Here is a 15,857-nt window from a genome sequence, read left to right as displayed (position 1 = left end):
CTTTAATAGGAGAATGATGAGAACAAATAAGGGCTTGGACAAGATTCTAGAGGACATATGCTTCCCTGGAACCAGGTGGACAACCAGCACCAAGGGCGTCCCAAATCAATTCAAGAGAGAAGATCTTAAACCAGTTGCCAGAGGCTGGCTGGACTTCATTGGGCGTTCTATACTGCCCACTAGCAACCGCTCTGAAGTCACCATTAAAAAAGCAGTAATGATCCATTGCATTGTGTTGGGAAAAGAAGTGGAAGTTCATCAACTGATTTCATGTGAACTTTACATAATTGTAAACAAGAACTCCAAAGATGCCAAATTGGCTTATCCAAGCTTAATCTCTATGCTATGTAAAGATGATGGGGTGAAGATGGGAGTAACTGAGTATATCTCAGTTGAGAGACCAATCACCAAAAAGTCAATGGAGGGACAACAGGTGCAGGACAACCCCATCAAGAGGAGAGCATAGGAGTTCCTCCCGGAAATCTCTCAAATTGAATACTGGGAGTGCCTTGAAGCATCTGTTACCAATTTGCAAGAAGCTATGGAGCAACTGAAGGAAGAACAGCAAAATCAAAATAGCATGCTCTGCAAACTGCTTAAGGAACAAGAAGAGCAAGGGCGTGAACTGAGAGAACTGAAGCGTCAGAAGCTATCTCTTGAAGGACCAAGCACCCCACAGATTAAAGGAGCATCCACCTCCCAAAATAAAGGTTGTTGAGTCCTAATATTTGCCTTAACTCTGTGATAACTGTTCTTATTAGGAATTTACCTTAGAAGTTATATATTAGTAGTAGTAATTAGTATATCTATTTTGATTTTATCTCCAATTAAGCTATAATTTATTTTTCTCATCATCATCAAACATAAATAAAATAGTAGAATTTTAGAATAAAGAGGCAATATTTTTTCGAGTTCTTAATAAGGAAAATTCTAATTATTTATATGTGGTGGCAATACTTTTTGTCTTCTGAATGAATGCCTGAACAGTGCATATTTTTTATATTGAATTTTATGAATGTTAAAATTATTGGCTCCTGAAAGAATGATGAATAAGAGAAATATTATTGCTGATCTGAAAAATCATGAAATTGATTCTTGAAGCAAGAAAAAGCAGTAAAAAAAGCAAAAGAGGTAGAAAAAGCCAATAAGCCCTTTAAACCAAAAGGCAAGGGTGAAAAGGATCTAAGGCTTTGAGCATCAATGGATAAGAGGGCCCAAGGAAGTAAATCCAGGCCTAAGCGGCTAGATCAAGCTGTCCCTAACCATGTGCTTGTGGCATGCAGGTCCAAGTGAAAAGCTTGAGACTGAGTAGTTAAAGTTGTGATCCATAGTAAAAGAGTGTGCTTAAGAACTCTGGACACCTCTAATTGGGGACTTAAGCAAAGCTAAGTCACAGTTTGAAAATGTTCACCCAATTATGTGTCTGTGGTATTTATGTATCCGGTGGTAATACTGGAAAACAAAGTGCTTAGGGCCACGGCCAAGACTTATAAAGTAGTTGTGTTCAAGAATCAACATAATAAACTAGGAGAATCAATAATACTATCTGAAGTCTGAGTTCCTATGGATGCCAATCATTCTGAAATTCAAAGGATAAAGTGAGATGCCAAAACTGTTCGGAAGCAAAAAGCTACTAGTCCCGCTCATCTAATTAGAATCTGAGCTACACTTAAAACTCTGAGATACTATTGCTTCTTGATTTATTTTTATCCTATTTTATTTATCTAGTTGCTTGAGGACAAGCAACAGTTTAAATTTGGTGTTGTGATGAGCAGATATTTTATACGCTTTTTGGGGGTAATTTCATGTAGTTTTTAGTATGTTTTAGTTAGTTTTTAGTATATTTTTATTAGTTTTTAAGCAAAAAATCATATTTCTGGACTTTACTATGAGTTTGTGTATTTTTCTGTGATTTTAGGTATTTTTTGGCTGAAATTGAGGGAGCTGAGCAAAAATCTTACTCAGGCTGAAAAAGGACTGCTGATGCTGTTGGATTCTGACCTCCCTACACTCGGAATGGATTTCTTGGGGCTACAGGAATCCAATTGGCGTGCTCTCAATTGGGTTGAAAATTAGACATCCAGGGCTTTCCGGCAATATATAATAGTCCATACTTTGTGCGAAGATAAACGATGTAAACAGGCGTTTAACGCCAGTTCCATGTTACATTCTAGCGTTCAGCGCCAGAAACAGGTTGCAAGTTGGAGTTAAACGCCAGAAACAGGTTACAACCTGGCGTTTAACTCCAGAAATAGCCCAGGCACGTGAGAAGCTCAAGTCTCAGCTCCAGCACACACCAAGTGGGCCCCAGAAGTGGATTTCTGCACCATCTATCTTAGTTTACTCATTTTCTGTAAACTTAGGTTACCAGTTTAGTATTTAAACAACTTTTAGAGACTTATTTTAGATCTCATGACATTTTAGATCTGAATTTTGTACTTTTTGACGGCATGAGTCTCTAAACTCCATTGTTGCGGGTGAGGAGCTATGCAGCGTCTCGATGAATTAATGCAATGATTTCTGTTTTTCATTCAAACACGCTTGTTTCTATCTAAGATGCTGATTCGTACTTAACTGTGATGGATGTGATGATCCGTGACACTCATCACCATTCTCAACCTATGAACGTGTGTCTGACAAACACCTCCGTTCTACATTAGATTGAATGAGTATCTCTTAGATTCCTTAATCAGAATCTTCATGGTATAAGCTAGAAATCATTGGCAGCATCCTTGAGAATCCAGAAAGTCTAAACCTTGTCTGTGGTATTCCAAGTAGGATTCAGGGATTGGAAGACTGTGACGAGCTTCAAACTCACGAGTGTTGGGCGTAGTGACAGACGCAAAAGGATCAATGGATCCTATTCCGACATGATCGAGAACCGACAGATGATTAGCCGTGCTGTGACAGAGCATTTGGACCATTTTCACTAAGAGGATGGGAAGTAGCCATTGACAACGGCGACACCCTACATACAACTTGCCATGGAAGGAGCCTTGCATGTTTGAAAGTGAGAAAGCATTATGTTACAGGAATTCAGAAGACAAAGCATCTCCAAAACTCCAACATATTCTCCATTACTGAGTAACAATTACTTATTTTATGCACTTTCACTTTTTACAATTAAAACTAAAGAACCTTATTGGTATCCTGACTAAGATTAATAAGATAACCATAGCTTGCTTCAAGCCAACAATCTCTGTGGGATTCGACTCTTACTCACGTAAGGTATTATTTGGACGACCCAGTGCACTTGCTGGTTAATTGTGCGGATTGCAAAAAGTGTGATTGCAATTTCGTGCACCAGTGGCGTACGACGACGAGGGCACAACGACGAGGAGATTGGAGAAGCGACTAGGATTTTGTAATTTGGTACTTGTGTAGGAGAGAAGGAATGACCGAATGAGAGAGTGCAGGGCTTCAATGATGAAAAAGAAACAAAAAAAAATTCATTAAGTGTCCTGTACATGTGTATTTGGCATTTTTACATTAGGCAATGCTTTTAAAGCGCACCCAAAACATAACAAATATGTTACTCTTCAAAAGCGCTCCCTTTGGTATGAAAAGTGTCCCCATAGATATCAACATAAGGCTACGCTTATAAGTAATTTTTATTGTATCTAAGGTTACACTTTTTAAATGATGCCACAATTGTGTTTTTTATTCTTATAAAAAGGGAACACGGAGAAAAGCGTAGCCTATTCTATAAATAGGCTACGCTTTTCAAATATAACTTAAAAAATGTGGCTAAGTAAATATTTTTCTTGTAGTAAAATCATAAGAGTTACTAATCCTCTATCATTCCCTTTTTATTTTTTGGTTAAATTGTTAATTTGTAAATTAAAAAACTACTTACATTTAAATTTATATATACTTTATGAATTTGAATGTTATTTTTTTATGCGTGTTTTTTTAATTTTAATTAAAGTTAAATATGTTATTTTTATTTAATTACTTGTATCATAATAAAGAGTAAAGCTAGTCTATTATCTAGTATGATCTAGTATTAATAGAGAATTTTTTTATAATTATTAGTCAAATATGTGAACCTATTCTTCTTTAACCTATTTGAGAGGAATAAAAATCAAAGAAAACTATACATTAAAGATAATATCTATTATCTATTTTGCATACTTATTATTTTTTATGATATAATTTATATATAAAATCAATTACAAAATTTGATATGACAATATGAATTCTAGATATTCATGTCCAAGTAATAATTTGAAGATCATATGAGGTTCTTTAGTTTACACAATTAATTAGTTTAATAGTAAAAAATAACACATAATTTTTAGTTAATGATATAAAAAATTTATTAAAAATGATATCATAATTTTTTCTTTTTCTTTTTTATTTTTCTCTTTTTATTTTGCATCTCCTCTTTTTTATTTTTCTCTTTTTGTTTTGCATTTCCATCAATGCAACGATAACATAAAATATTTTATACATATATAATTATAACCCTTTTTTTAAATAATGGTTCACGTGATTAATATAAAATAGTTATTACATATAAAATGATTTTATTTTAATAATGTATTAAATTTAAGTTTTTTTATAATTTTTTATTTTATTTTTTTAATAAAAATAATATAAAAAAATAAAAAATACTGCAATAATTATTCAGAAAAAAAAAAAATACAGCAGCACAACATCAATAAAAGAACAATGCCGAAGAAGAACGGGAAGAAAAAAGAAGTGCGTGAAATACTGTAATAAAAAGCGAAAAAAAAATGTATGATTCACGCGAACATGAATATTGTTGTTTGAGTTCGGTCAACTTGGACTTGGTTTTGACAAAATCAGTTCGATGTATAGCGGGACTGCGGGACCATAATTGTTTCTTCCAAATGGAAGTAAAGTAATCTCCCAACTCAGATTAAAATATAAACAAAACAGATCAATCATTCATTAAACCATCTTTGAACCAAACTATGCTGCACTCTTCACTGGCTACACAACTAACACGCTCACTTACCTACTTCTCCGGTTAACCGGCGATGCACAACTCCGGAGCCGGTGGTGATGACCGAACGAACACGTGCCACGTGGTGGCGATGCCGTTTCCGGGAAGGGGCCACATCAATCCCATGATGAACCTCTGCAAAACCCTAGCATCACGAAAACCGAAAAACATCCTCATCACCTTCGTCGTCACTGAAGAGTGGCTCGGATACATCGCCAGCGAGCCCAAGCCCGACTCGGTTCGCTTCGCCACCATACCCAACGTGGTGCCGCCAGAGCGCCTGAAAGCCGTTGATTTTCCGGCGTTCTATGAAGCCACGATGACCAAGATGGAAGCGCCATTTGAGGAGCTTCTGGACCGGCTTGAGCCGCCGGTGAGCGCAATCATCGGGTGTGTGGAGCTGCGGTGGCCCGTAGCAGTTGCGAAGCGAAGGAATATTCCGGTGGCTGCGTTTTGGACTATGTCAGCGTCGTTTTACTCGATGCTGCACCACCTTGATGTGTTTGCACGACAGCAGAATTTGGTGGCTACTTCTCTTGGTAATGAGAATGGTTTACAGACGTTCTTAATTTCATTTTATTTTATTTTATTTTATTTTTTGCGCTAGTTATATTAATAATTTTTGGGCTAGGTATATTAATAATCGCAATAGACTAGTGTATTTTTACAAAGTGGAATATTGAATCAGAAATTAAACTGCCGCTATTTTTATTCATGATTTGATTGTTTTACTAGTGAGATTTTTCTGTTGAATCGGGATTATTTCGTAACTGAACTATAGAATATTCAAATTAGATGATTAATGGTTGAACTTGAATATAATTTTTAGAACATTGAGAAAACTTGCAATTTTGAGAAGTGCTATATAATCAAAAGATTATAATCAGCATTTTCGTTAGAAATTATGGTGATGTTTAAATGATAAGAAGCGACGAAATCGTGGAGCTCGCTTTTTATCAAGTTTTTTTGATGTTGTCACTTTATTCTAGCATCAAATTTTCAGCAAAAATTCTGGTTATTTAGTATTTTTTCTTTGGAGTACAATGACTGTATTTTAAAAATTTTCTCAATTTTGAAATTTTTGTTTTCTCCTTTCATTTTTTTCCAATGGAAAGAATAACGCTAATGTGTTGTTCCTTGAGAAAAAAAAAATAAACAAGAAATATTGAGCGAGGGAAAGTTAGATGAATTGTAACTTGCCTTCCTATATTTTGCTGTACAGATGTTAGACACATTCTCAGAACACCTTAATAAATTAGATCATGCAAAACTTCTGTATTTTATTGGAGACTACTAGCAACAATCTAATCTATTACCAATTATAGAAAGAATGTGAGATCTATATCAACGTGAGATTTTCTCCTTACATATAGTTCAAAGACTGTGTAAGTGGAATGTGATATTCATGCACCTATTTATGATTGTTGTATGTCTAATCTGTGTGGTTTCAATTCATGATTCATGAAGATGCAGAAGCTGAGAACATCCCAGGAATTTCTTCAGCTCATTTGGCAGACATTGAAACGGTGTTACATCAGAATGATGACCAAGTCATGCAGCTTGCAATGGAGTGTATCTCAAAGGTTCCAATAGCAAATTACCTTCTACTCACCACAGTCCAAGAGTTAGAACCAGAAATAATTGATTCTCTGAAAGCTATATACTCTTTTCCAGTCTATCCTATTGGCCCTGCCATACCTTATTTGGAGCTAAGAGAAGATTATAACATTGGTGATCATAGCCCTGACTATGCAAATTGGCTAGATTCTCAACCACCTCAATCAGTGTTATACATTTCTCTGGGCAGTTTCCTCTTATTGTCTAGTACCCAAATGGATGAAATCGCCGAAGCGCTAAACAGTAGTGGAGTTCGTTACCTGTGGGTGGCTCGGGCAGAAGCTTCTCGGCTGAAAGACAAGTGTGGAGAAAAGGGTATGGTGGTGCCATGGTGTGACCAATTGAAGGTGTTGACTCATCCTTCCATAGGTGGATTCTGGAGCCATTGTGGATGGAATTCCACACTAGAAGCCCTGTATGCCGGCGTGCCGATGCTTACATTCCCTCTTTTCTTGGATCAAGTTCCCAACAGCAGCCAAATTGTAGATGAGTGGAAGAATGGGTGGAAGGTAGAGACATCAAATTCGGGGAGTGATAAGCTGTTGGCAAAGGAAAAGATAGAGGAACTGGTTAAGAGGTTTATGGATCTTGAGAGCAGAGAGGGAATTAAAATCAGAGGGAGGGCAAGAGAACTTAAGGTTATGTGTCACAGAGCAGTTGCAAATGGTGGATCATCTGATGGGAACCTAGATGCATTTCTAAGAGACATTTCAAGGCCATTAGTGGATTGAAAAATGAAAATGCATCTCTGCCTCCTTAGTCACATAAAGCAATGGTGTTAAACTAAGGTCTGAATTGGAGACTCTATTCTTATACCATTTGCAAATTTGGATGTATTTGACATTGTAAAATGCCACACAAATGAACTTGGATATTCTGTTAGCTGTATTTGTCATTGTGCATTAGCAGTTTGAAGTTTGCAGATATAGCACAGCATTATGATTTGTGTGTGTCAATGAGGCTAATATCTAGACTTTAATGCATATACTGATGTGAAGTAGCAATTGTACCTACATATCCTGATTAAGTTTGAAGTAGTAAGTATACCATATCAAATGTACTAGTTATTTAGTTAAAAAGTAAAACTTCTACTCCAACTTTGAAATGAAAAAATACAGAAATATGCGATGGAAATCACTCATATAAAGACGCTTAAAACGTCTTTTTTTTAAGATTTTTTTAATAATTAAAATTCAACATATATAATCGATCAAACTGTGTTATTTTTGTTAAAATTAGACGAAATAAATTGGTTTGACCAAAAAATCAATAAACCAAATTTTGAACCAATTTAAATTAATATTTTTAAACAAATGACTATAATATTCTTATTATAGAAAATGATTTAAAATATTTCTATTATATATTTTAAAAATTCTAAATCCTAATCTTTCTCTTCTCTCTATGCAATCATTGAATTAAAATTTAGAATTTTAAAAATTAATATATATAATAAAAATATTTTAGTCATTTTTTATAATAAGAGTATTATAGCCATTTTCTATAAAAAAAAAATATTAATTTAGATCGATTTAAGATTTGATTTATTGATTTTTCGGTCAAATCAGTTTGTTTGGTCTAATTTTGATAATTTTGATAAAAATAACACAGTTTGATCAATTATATAAGTTAAATTTTAATTATTAAAATGTCTTTTTTAAAGACGTTTTAAGCGTCTTTATGTGAGTGGCTCCAATATGCGATACTACATCTACCCAATTGAGTTTGCTTAGCCTAGTTTTTGCCTTAATTTTGATGCTATTGTTCTGTTTCTTGCTCTTTTCTCCCCTTTTATTGAGGACTTTCTCACTCAAGTCTTTTCAACTCTTCTAAATGTGATAAAAATGAAACTTGCTTAGTCCTTTGCGAATTGTTTCATGTATAATCACTTAATCAGGCCAGTGGATAACAAAATTCCCACTTATTTCGCACCCTCCACTTGGCGTCACACACAAAGACTCCCCTAATTTGCAACCCTCCATTACAGTTTGAGACACAAAAACATTCTACTCATTTTGCAACCTCTTTGTGAAATGAGACATGTTTCACAAAAATAGGTTCATTTCGCAGGAGCTAAATCTATAACGAAATACTTTGTATTGTGTTTACGCATTAAGGTATTGCAAATTAACATTAGTTGCTTAATTAACAACTTCTTTTTCTTTTACGCATGTGTGGAAATATTTACTTTTTTGATTTAAATTAAAAACCTGTTTAACTAAATAGAGTCAACCGAATGGATATAAAAATATACATTTAGCTTATATTTAAATCCAAGATCCTAAAAAATTATTTTAGCATAAAGTTCTGACTTCTCAACTAGAACATACCCAAAAATAATTCTCTTCTATAATAAATCAATAGGTATATATTTTTACAGTAAACCATTTTGCAGTGCTTATGGCCTCTCCATTTGACAATGAGAAGTTGTATCTGCACATCAATATGAACTTGTAAACCATTCAGGGTAACATCTCACATGTAGCACCCATAGCAATTGCAAGAAACTAAATCAAGAACGAAAACTGCTTATATTAGACAGTTACGATATGAACCAACATTGAACTGCTTATTGCATTAGCATAGGTGCTGCCTTTCACTTCTTGGCAAGCGGAACATATTTGGTATAGGTGAAGAATGAAAACTCACATGCACTTATCAGTTATCTTCAAGTGAAGTTAAGAGTTAAAAACCATTAGATGAAAATTATTTAATAATTTTTAATAAAACTTCACGTAAACACAATTGCATGTGAGACTGTGAGTCTTCATAACGAAGACAAATGCGGGTCTCTCAAATTTTGTTGTTTGACCAGAGATCAGACTTAGTAAGCTTATAGCAATGACCAACTTCATGGTAGTGCAATCTATCAATACACTCGATGAATAACAATCAAATAAGACAACTCCACAAAAATTAAGAGCAATATTATTGAGATGCAAGTTCAGAAGAGGGTGACAAACGTAAGGACTACATCCCTGGGATTTCCTTCACATGGCATGCTGATTTTCCTTTAAACGATGGCAGCCACAGATGCAACCGAACAATGGAATTGTCCTTGAAAGGTGTCAAATGGGTCCACACAGTACAGTGCCTTTTGTTCACTTTCATTTACGGGCTCGAGCCTCAAACCATTGATGCTCTAAAAGCAGAGTTCCCACTGCAGTTTACACTAGCGCCTTACCATACCTTATTTCAGCCATTAAGACATAAACAAGGACAATTATAATAGCCACACACACACTTGGCGTGGCTAGATTTCCAACCGAATGGTTCTGTACTTTAAATCCCACAAGGGAGTGCTTTTTCGGTTTCAGGTGCTCAAATTGAAGAGATTGGATTTGGAATGAGTGAAACTAATGGTGTTAGATTTCCTTTGGTTTGGACGTGGTGAGGCTTCAAGCCTTCAAGGTTGGACCAAATTTATGGGAAAATAAATGGGACTAGTGGTGCCATGGTGTGACCAATTGACAGTGTTGTATCATAATGCTATTGTTGGGTTTTGGTCACATGTGGGTAGAATTATTAAAAAAAGAAGGTGTCTTTTGTGGAATTCCTTTTCTAACCTTCCCTATTGTTTTTGACCAACCATTGGATAGTAAGATTATGGATTTAGATTATCTAAAATTTGAATTTCTAATTAAAATTTGAATTTCATTTTAGAAAGTAAAGTGAGATTTTTTATTATTTATTTTATAAGTGGGACTAAGAATACAAATGAGAGAGAAACCATTTAAAGATAAAAGATCACACTTTACTCTTTAAAATACAAATTTAAATTTAGAAGATCCAAATTCTAAGATTATAGTGGAGGATTAGATGCTTAGCACGAGGGTAAAGGAGGATGTTAAGGTAAATTTATTTGCTAATAGCGATGAAATTGCAAGGTTGGTGTAGAGATTTACAGACCGAGACATGTTATAGTAAAGGAGAGTGCTAGGTAAATAATGAATATTTTGAATAATATGAACAATCACCAATTAAATAAAAATATATTATATTTTTAAATTATCCACCTAAATCTTAATATTAAAATAACCATCCGTACACCTAGTAAAATGAACATCCGATATATCTATTGTTCACAATTTTTAATATTTTCATTGTCTACCTATAATTTTTCTATAGTAAATAGACGATTTTCTTTAAATGACAATTAGATATCTATTTAGTGTTTGTTTGGATGCCATTAAATGAATAAAAAAAATCAGATTTTTTTTAATATGTTTAACAAATTTTTAATAGTAAAAGTAAAAGTATTAGAAAAAAATACATCTTTTTTAAGAAGTTATAATTTACATTTTTTAAAAAAAAATAAAAAAATTCACATAATAAATAAATAAAACAATACTTTTATCTTGTTTTACTAAAAAATAATTGATAAATAAAAAGATATTTTTACATAAAATATCTAAATATAAAATTACTTTTATTTTTATAAAAAAAAATTGTTAAAAATATCATTAAAAAGGTTTTTTTTTTTTTTGAAAAAGATGCCCAAATCATCGTTATTTTTTGTTCATAGATCTTTTTATTTTCTGAACGTAAAAAGCTCTTTATCATAGAATTATCCTTACGAATTTGGACAGTGACATTGGAAGGGAAATGAGGACCAAGAAAGCTTCAAGCCTTCAACATAATGGTGGGTCTGCTCTAACTGATTTGGATGACTTTTTTAGGGACTACTAATTTAAGGAAATAAGCATTATTGTCCTTGAAATTAAATTAGGACAATATTTTCTTTTTTGTTAGGCAATTAGGATAATTTTTGCTTGTGGTAGTAAAACTATCCAAATTAAGTTAAACTATTGCAGTGACGAAATTTAAATATGCAAGAACTTAAAAATATCAATTTCGAGTGTCTTTACAGTACCAGTATCTAATGGTCCAATGGCCTTTTTGTCAATTTCTTCTTGGTCACCGTGAATCTAGTGTGAAATTAATAAATTATGAATCGTAACTTGTAACTTGAAGTAATAGAAACTTAGAAAAAAAAAAAAAAAAGTAATAGAAACTTAGAAAGTACAACTATGAAATTATATCTTTTGTTAATATTTCTATATTTTTTAGGATTTTTATATTACTGTTAAAAATTTTTAGAGTCAAGATTAAAAAATTTCTTGTGTTATAATTAAGAAATTTTAGTGTTATTTTTTTAGATAAATTATGCACATTTTAAAATTCTTCATTCTCCTCTTTTTCATCATCATCATCATGGTTCTGAAAATCAGACCGGACCGACTAATTAGACTAGTCCAACAGTGAACTGGACGTCTTTGTGGTTCGGTCTAGTCCTTGAAACCACAAAAAAAATTGTTTACAAGCGAATTGAATCGAAACCCAACCAGTTTCAAGAAACAGCGTCGTTTTGCAGGCAAGTTCACTTCTTAAGTCTTCAATCTTCATTTTCTAATTCTCCTCAAACAAACATTTTTGGATTTTCCCCAAAACAAAAAAGAAACCCTAGTAACCAAGTTGGGTTGGTCTAATGATTAGCTCACTAGTCTGCTTAAACAAATGTCGAGGGTTTGAATTCTGCCTTGTGCATGCAGCAATCTATTGGCCAGTGACAAACCCTTAAATGGAGCTCAATACCGCGGCGAATTAGTCCTTGACTTACCGGACTGAGGGATACCGTGAAAAACCAAAAAAGAAACCCTAGTAGTAGCCTCCCTAACCACCGCAAGGAGCGAGACTCACCGCCGCCGCCCATCGTGCTCATCCATCTTCATCCGGTCGTCCGCGCTTCTTCCCCATTCAACAATCGAATCTTCTTCCTCGAGATTGCCATTAGTCGTTAGTCTTCGTCTGCTCAGCCTCACTTCTGCCACCGTCCATTGTGCTCATCACCACCGTCTTTGTTTGGGAGTCGAGTTCGAAGTCTCCAACTCATCTCCTCATTCACCAAGTGCAGCTTCTTCCTCGAGCTCGATGTCTGCCGTCTTCTCTTGGTTTGCTCAACCACGCTTCTTCCGCCATCTGTCATGGTGCTTGTCACTTGGTTTCCGTCGCGCTTCTGACCCTCTGCTCAGAACGAAGGCAATGGCTTCATTTTTTTTGTTCTTTGTTCTTTGCTTTGGTTTCTTGCATTTGATTGAATTATTGAATGGTTAGTTCGCTGCTGTGCTTTTTTTTTTGTTAATCTTTGGAAAAAGCTTGTTAATCATTGTATAAATTGTGATGAAATCTTGCTAAAATTGTAATCAGCTGAAAATCTTGTTAATCATTATTAAATTTATGCTAAAATCTTGCTGCTGAAGCATGAGTTTCTATTTATTCATTATGATAAGCCTTTTGTGAGGGAAGAAATAATGGGTCATCTTTGTTTTTGATACTTTCCTTTTCAAATTGATTGCTGCTTCAATTTGAGGGGATTGTGAATTTTAGTTTAAGCTGTGATTGAAGATTCTTTCATTTGGGTGTTCTTTCCTTTCTCAGTATGTTTGTCAAAGCTTAGTTTTTGATTCTTTGAGCATACACGTATTAAGTTATTGTTTTTTTTGCAATGGTGATTCTTGGGTATTTTTTGTGGCTTTTGTTTAAATGTTCCTATTGGTGTTGTATTGTTGTTGTATTTTAAATGTTCCTTTAATACTTTCTTTTATTTGAATGCTCAATGAGTACTTAGTGTTTGTTCTTTGTTGATTGATTTTGCATATTACTTGTGCTTGATGATCACTTTTAAATTAATAACTCTATTATTGGCTTGTTGTTTGGTAAAAATTGCACTATTTGTATTACTGATTCACTGTTCATAACTTTAAATTTTGTTAAAGTTTTTTTATGATAAATTGCCTATGTTTTCTTATTCATTGTTTTTTTTTTCTGTTGTTAATTATTGTACTAAATTTGTTAAAATTAGATTGAAAACTTTGTTAATCTTAGTTAAATCTTGTTCATTTTTGTTAATTTTAGTATGTTTATTTATATTTTATTTATTATTTTATCATAAAATAGTTATTTCGGTTAAACTATGGTTAAATCAGTTAGACTAGTAAACCAATGAACTAATCACTAGAGCGGTTCAATGACTGGTCCAATTTTCAGAACCTTGATCATCATCATCGTCTTTTTTTCTTCATCTTCTCCTTCCTATTTCACCTATTCATAATTCTTCTTGTTTCATATTTTTAACAAGAAAAAAATAAAGAAAAAGAAGAAAAAATAAAAAATATTGCAACAACTAAGAGGAGGAGAAGGAGGAGGAGGAGGAGGGAAAAAAATGCAACAAGAAAAGAACGACGATGAGGAGAAATGCACGAAGAATGTAAAATCCTATAAATTAATAAATAATTAACTAATAAGTTAATCATGAGCCAAGGGGAGTAGAAAATTAAATTTTATAATCTAGAGAAGTAAAAATATTTAAAATACAAATTAAAACACTAATTTTAAAGATTTTGACCCGAAATTGAACCAACGGACTAAACGAATTGAACCGGGTCCAAGTGGGCCTAAGCCCACTTACATTAACCCACTTATAAGCTTGCAAATCAGCCTTCTCCCCCTTCCCTATTTCATTTCCACGCTGATGAGGAAGAGAACCAAAACAAAACTAGTGACTAGAGGTGCTTAACAGAGCTGTTATAGCGAACTTTTCTTTAGCAAAGAACTTTCTCTTTGTTTTGCTTAAGGCTTACTTTATTGTTACACTGTAACTAGGTCAGATTGTAACTGTAACCCTTGCTTGAGTCGACCCTAATGCTGCTTTCTTATATGGAGAATTCGATCGAGAAAGTGACATGGAGCAGCCACAAGGACAAGGCAAAGCTCACCCTGATTACGATTATGTGTCAGAATTGAGAAAAGCTATGTACGGGTTAAAGCAAGTCATCAAAAAGAAGGAATGCCCCAACCACGATTAAGCGCTACTTTGGCCAGACCTTTATCACTCTCAAATTTTATTTTCCCATAACTTTCAATTCGTAGTTCCGATTGGCAAGTTGTTTGCGGCCATGCGTTTGTCTTGGAACCCTCTTTATTTCTGTCTGAACAAAGTGGTAAAAAAACTTTGTATTTTTTGCCCAGTTTTTCTTTCTCTTTGAATTTGCATTTTGGCTTGGGGTTATTGAGTTTTTCATGGTTTTGATAGTTTAGGTGTCATCTAGCTTGAGTAATTGTTGGGTTTCACCCCAAGGACCATTGGGTAAAGATAAGGGCTACTTTCTCTTTGTGTTTATGAAGTTTTATGAAGCCCTAGTTTTTTAGTATTGTGTATATTATGTGAAATTAGTGTAGATTGAGTATTAAAAGCATTGCATTGAGCTTTGGTGGTGCTTGAGCTTAGTGGAAGTAAAGGTTAGAATTTAATATTGGTGAAATCTGCAAATTAAGGGTTGATCTTAACTTTCTAAAGGTACAATTTAAGTTTCATTTAAATACCATGTAATGTGGTATAAAATCCTAGACTAGATGCCCCTAGAAATAAGTTTGAATTGTGTAATTGAATGAAATTGGTACATGTAATTGATGCATTGTTGAAATTGACATTTGGATGTTGAATGTGTGTTTGTATAAAGTTGCGTTGAATTGATAAATACTAGGCCTGAGACCTTGAAAGGTAAGTTTAGTAAGTTGATGAAATGTGTTGAATGACTAAGCATGAGTTTAAGATGATAATTATGTGATTGAGCATGTAATATTTGGTAATGAATATGATAAATGAATTAGAATTTGGTTTGGTTATGTTTGAAATAGTTAGAAGCTGATGATTGAAAGTTTGGAAGGCTTAGGAATGGTAAGAAAGTGGTTGAAATTGAATTAAATTGAAGAATTGGTCGAAATGAGTATTTATGCAAATTTGATAAAAATAGGATTTTAACCAATTTTGTCGGGCCATAACTTGGCCCTCAGAGTTTGGATTTGAGTGAACTTTGTCTTGAATTGAAGATGATTATGAGAACTTTAAAACGGTTTAAAGATGAAGGAAAAGAAGTTTCATAGAGAAAGCTATAAATGTTGAAAGTTAGATATAAAAAAATTGAACTTTGTGATATTGCAGAAAACTAGAATTTCTAGTTTGTGTGCCCATGCACACTATCGTACGTACACACAGAGTAGAGTGTGCGTTAAGACTCGTGCGTATGCATGAGAGGTGTGCGCACGCACACCCTATGATCTTTACAAGTTGTGCGTAAGCATAGCAATGATGTGTACGCACACGCTGGGAATTCGTTCTGGTGTGGGCGTACGCACAGATGCGTACGCACGAGCTCTATTTTTCACACAAAATTTTGTTTTTTAACTATATGACCTTTTTGGTAAACTT

At 33.9% G+C, this 15,857-nt stretch overlaps 1 protein-coding gene across 2 annotated transcripts; it reads left to right on the top strand.

Annotated features, from left to right (window-relative positions):
• Positions 1 to 4,774: 4,774 nt before the first annotated feature.
• LOC130941986 (UDP-glycosyltransferase 87A1-like) lies at positions 4,775 to 7,604 on the top strand. Of its 2 annotated transcripts, none has more exons than XM_057870648.1 (2): positions 4,775 to 5,511; positions 6,446 to 7,604. In XM_057870648.1, exons 1-2 carry the CDS (start codon positions 5,007 to 5,009, stop codon positions 7,318 to 7,320), a joined length of 1,380 nt encoding a protein of 459 aa, XP_057726631.1. In that variant the 5' UTR covers positions 4,775 to 5,006; the 3' UTR covers positions 7,321 to 7,604. The 2 variants fall into 2 exon arrangements, with proteins under 2 accessions (XP_057726631.1, XP_057726630.1); XM_057870647.1 differs by having other exon boundaries at positions 4,779 to 5,511; positions 6,440 to 7,604.
• Positions 7,605 to 15,857: the final 8,253 nt, after the last annotated feature.

The sequence above is a fragment of the Arachis stenosperma genome, chromosome 7 (assembly GCF_014773155.1).
Source record: "Arachis stenosperma cultivar V10309 chromosome 7, arast.V10309.gnm1.PFL2, whole genome shotgun sequence".
In the NCBI taxonomy this organism is placed as follows: Eukaryota; Viridiplantae; Streptophyta; class Magnoliopsida; order Fabales; family Fabaceae; genus Arachis; species Arachis stenosperma.
This window is presented reverse-complemented; position numbering and strand designations above follow the sequence as displayed.

Bases quoted from the DNA above. Each gene is read 5' to 3' on its own strand.
- LOC130941986 (XM_057870647.1), top strand. From the start codon at position 5,007: ATGCACAACTCCGGAGCCGGTGGTGATGACCGAACGAACACGTGCCAC. The intron at 5,512-6,439 runs GTAATGAGAATG...TGATTCATGAAG, and splicing joins TTTGGTGGCTACTTCTCTTG to ATGCAGAAGCTGAGAACATC.